Genomic DNA, 2607 nt, shown 5'->3' on the forward strand with positions numbered 1-2607 from the left:
GTTTAATTCAAGAATTTTTTTTTGTAAACCATTATTGCGACCCTTCATATTCGCACCATTATCGTAACCCTGCCCCCTTAAATCTCCTAAACAAATGTTGTGAGTCTCCAAAAAATCCAATAAAACATTGGTTAAGCCTTGTCCTGTCGAATCTGATATTGAAATGAATCCCAAAAAATGCTCCCTAATTTCTATTTGCTTTGATTTATTATTTAATAAAACAAACCTTACTACAACAGTAAGTTGGTCTTTGTGACTTACATCAGGAGTCGAATCTAAAATAATAGAAAAATATTTACTAGCTTTTAACATAGATATAATTTCATGTCTTATTTTCTCTCCCAGAAGGGAAATTAGTTCGTTTTGAATATGAACACCTAAATAATGAGGCATATTTGATGGAGTCCTTCTAATCCTGTTAATATGATCGGATATCGTACCATTAAAGTTTGCAATTGTTTCAATTAATTTTAAAAAGTTTCCATTTTGTTGCTCATATATCTTGTTATTTTCACCCCTAAAACTCAAATTTTGACCGGCTAAAAATTTAACAACATAAATTATAATTTTTAAAACAGAAACCCATCTATCTTTTTCCGTGTTTATTAATTTCTCATTTAGTGAATCAGTTGTCGTTTTAGAAGAAATTGATTGTTTTAGATCAATCCAAGATTTTGTATTACAAATGTGACCTTTTGATTTTTCATGTCGTTCTATAACCTGACTTAAATGTCTCCAATCATTATAACCCTCAACTAAACCACTAGAAAAAGTTTTAAATATTTTGCAAGGAAAACAATATACACAGTCTTTTGATTTAGAATACACCAGCCAAACTCTTGGAATTATTTCCCCATTACACAGTTTTTTTTTTATAATAAATAGACGAGAAACCTCTATTGTATTTATTTAAAGGAAACGTTATATCAGCTTCTGTCAGTTGGGTAGGCCCTAAGTCTATCAGAGTTAATTTAATTTTATCCAATAAAACACCAGGCCAATAGTTAGGATCCTCATGAACATGAAGATTTTCATTTTCAAAACTTACTTCTTCAGGACTTTGTTCTTTTAATAAAACACCTGCTTCCATTGTAGTTTTGGTATTCGACGAGTCCTCCTTCTTTTCCCCGCTACTGACCACTATGAATTCGGTCTCCGTCACATTTACATCTCGAGCTTGGGAACTTGATGGTGCCTCCTGTGATGTTGTTGAGATTAAAAACGTTTCGAGTGAACCACTAGCCTTTTTAACTAATTCTTCCTTTTCACGCTTTCTTTTTCTGTACTGTGCGCCAGAAAGCCTTTTTCGATTATCAGACATCTACCAAAAAAAAAGAATCCAAGTTATGATTCGTGGAAAAAATTTTGTTTTCGAAGATTTAAAGAGGCATAAATTAATTAAGCTTTGTTTTTCGAAAAATACCAACTTTTGAAAGGAAACTTTACAAAATTTTTTATTTTGTCTGAAAATTTCAACATTTTTAATCAAAACAAAAAAATATTAAGATTATGCTAATCTTTAATTAAACTATATTTTACTAATAAAAAAAAAAAAAAAGTTTTACTATTGTTATTATGTTGGTATTATAATTTTACTTATAAATTTGTTACACAATATAAATTTAATTTAACAAAATATTATTTAAATTTTATTTAACCGCGCAAAAGCAAAATATAATCAAATTAATGTATGTACTCACCTTTAATTTTTACTGTCTCTCTAACCACGATATTAAACAAAAACTTTTTAAGCTGTTGCGATTTACACGATTACACGTTTAAAATTAAAATAAAAGAAATTATCCCGGTGCTTGCATTTCTATGCTTTGACCACAGACGAGTATTTTCCTGTAAAATCTTCCTCGCGACCGACGTGAAAAATAGCTTAAGACGAGTTAAAACAAGAAACTGTTATACTTGCCACTGGTTGTGGCCTGAATAAGTTGTGTATATAAAATTTGAATTTGAAATATAATTAATAATATTTAGAATAGTACATATATTCAAATAATATTAGAATAGTAGTATTTAAATGATAATATTTAGAATAATATTTATGTATTATATTAATTTAATGATAAATTAATTTTTCCCTTTTTTTTAAGGCGGCTCGCGCCGCCCCCTAGGCTTACCGCCCGGGTGCCCAGCACCCTCTGCACCCCCGGGTCGGAACGGCCCTGATTAAATGAACGACAGTTTGAAAACGTTATTTTTCTTAACACGCTTTATTTATTTTGACAATCTAGGCACAGAGAAACACAATACAGTAGATTAAGAACAAAACGAACGAATACAGAATAAATATTAGCTATATATAATATACTGTTTAATTTTATTTTTTAAGGCTTAAAAATGAAACGTTAATTTTCTACAATAATTAGCGTTGAAATCAAGAAAACGTTTACAATATTCTGAAAATGGTAATTATTAGCGATTATTTTTGCAACAAAGTGGAATTTCGAGATAAATTTAAAATGTGCGCAACGAAAGAAATGCACTTGTTATCTCCGCCTTTCAAAATGTCCCGAACTTGCAACAGAACGTTGAAGGCGGAGTAGAGCGAACTGTACACCTATTAACCAGAAAAAGAACAATTAATTTTTTTCT

The 2607-nt window shown here is 30.0% G+C and overlaps 1 protein-coding gene across 1 annotated transcript in view; it reads right to left on the reverse strand.

Annotated features, from left to right (window-relative positions):
• LOC111631000 overlaps positions 1 to 2012 on the reverse strand; it is a 12733-nt gene extending 10721 nt beyond the window's left edge. Inside the window, exons 1-2 of the mRNA XM_023375181.1 lie at positions 1701 to 2012; positions 1049 to 1321 (exon numbers count right to left, since the gene is read on the reverse strand). Of these exons, the coding sequence (XP_023230949.1) occupies positions 1049 to 1321 (273 nt within the window). The 5' untranslated portion in view covers positions 1701 to 2012. The remainder of the gene's footprint in view (positions 1 to 1048; positions 1322 to 1700) is intronic.
• Positions 2013 to 2607: the final 595 nt, after the last annotated feature.

Source organism: Centruroides sculpturatus, unplaced genomic scaffold (assembly GCF_000671375.1).
Source record: "Centruroides sculpturatus isolate CEXI.00-Female unplaced genomic scaffold, Cexi_2.0 scaffold687, whole genome shotgun sequence".
Lineage (NCBI taxonomy): Eukaryota > Metazoa > Arthropoda > Arachnida > Scorpiones > Buthidae > Centruroides > Centruroides sculpturatus.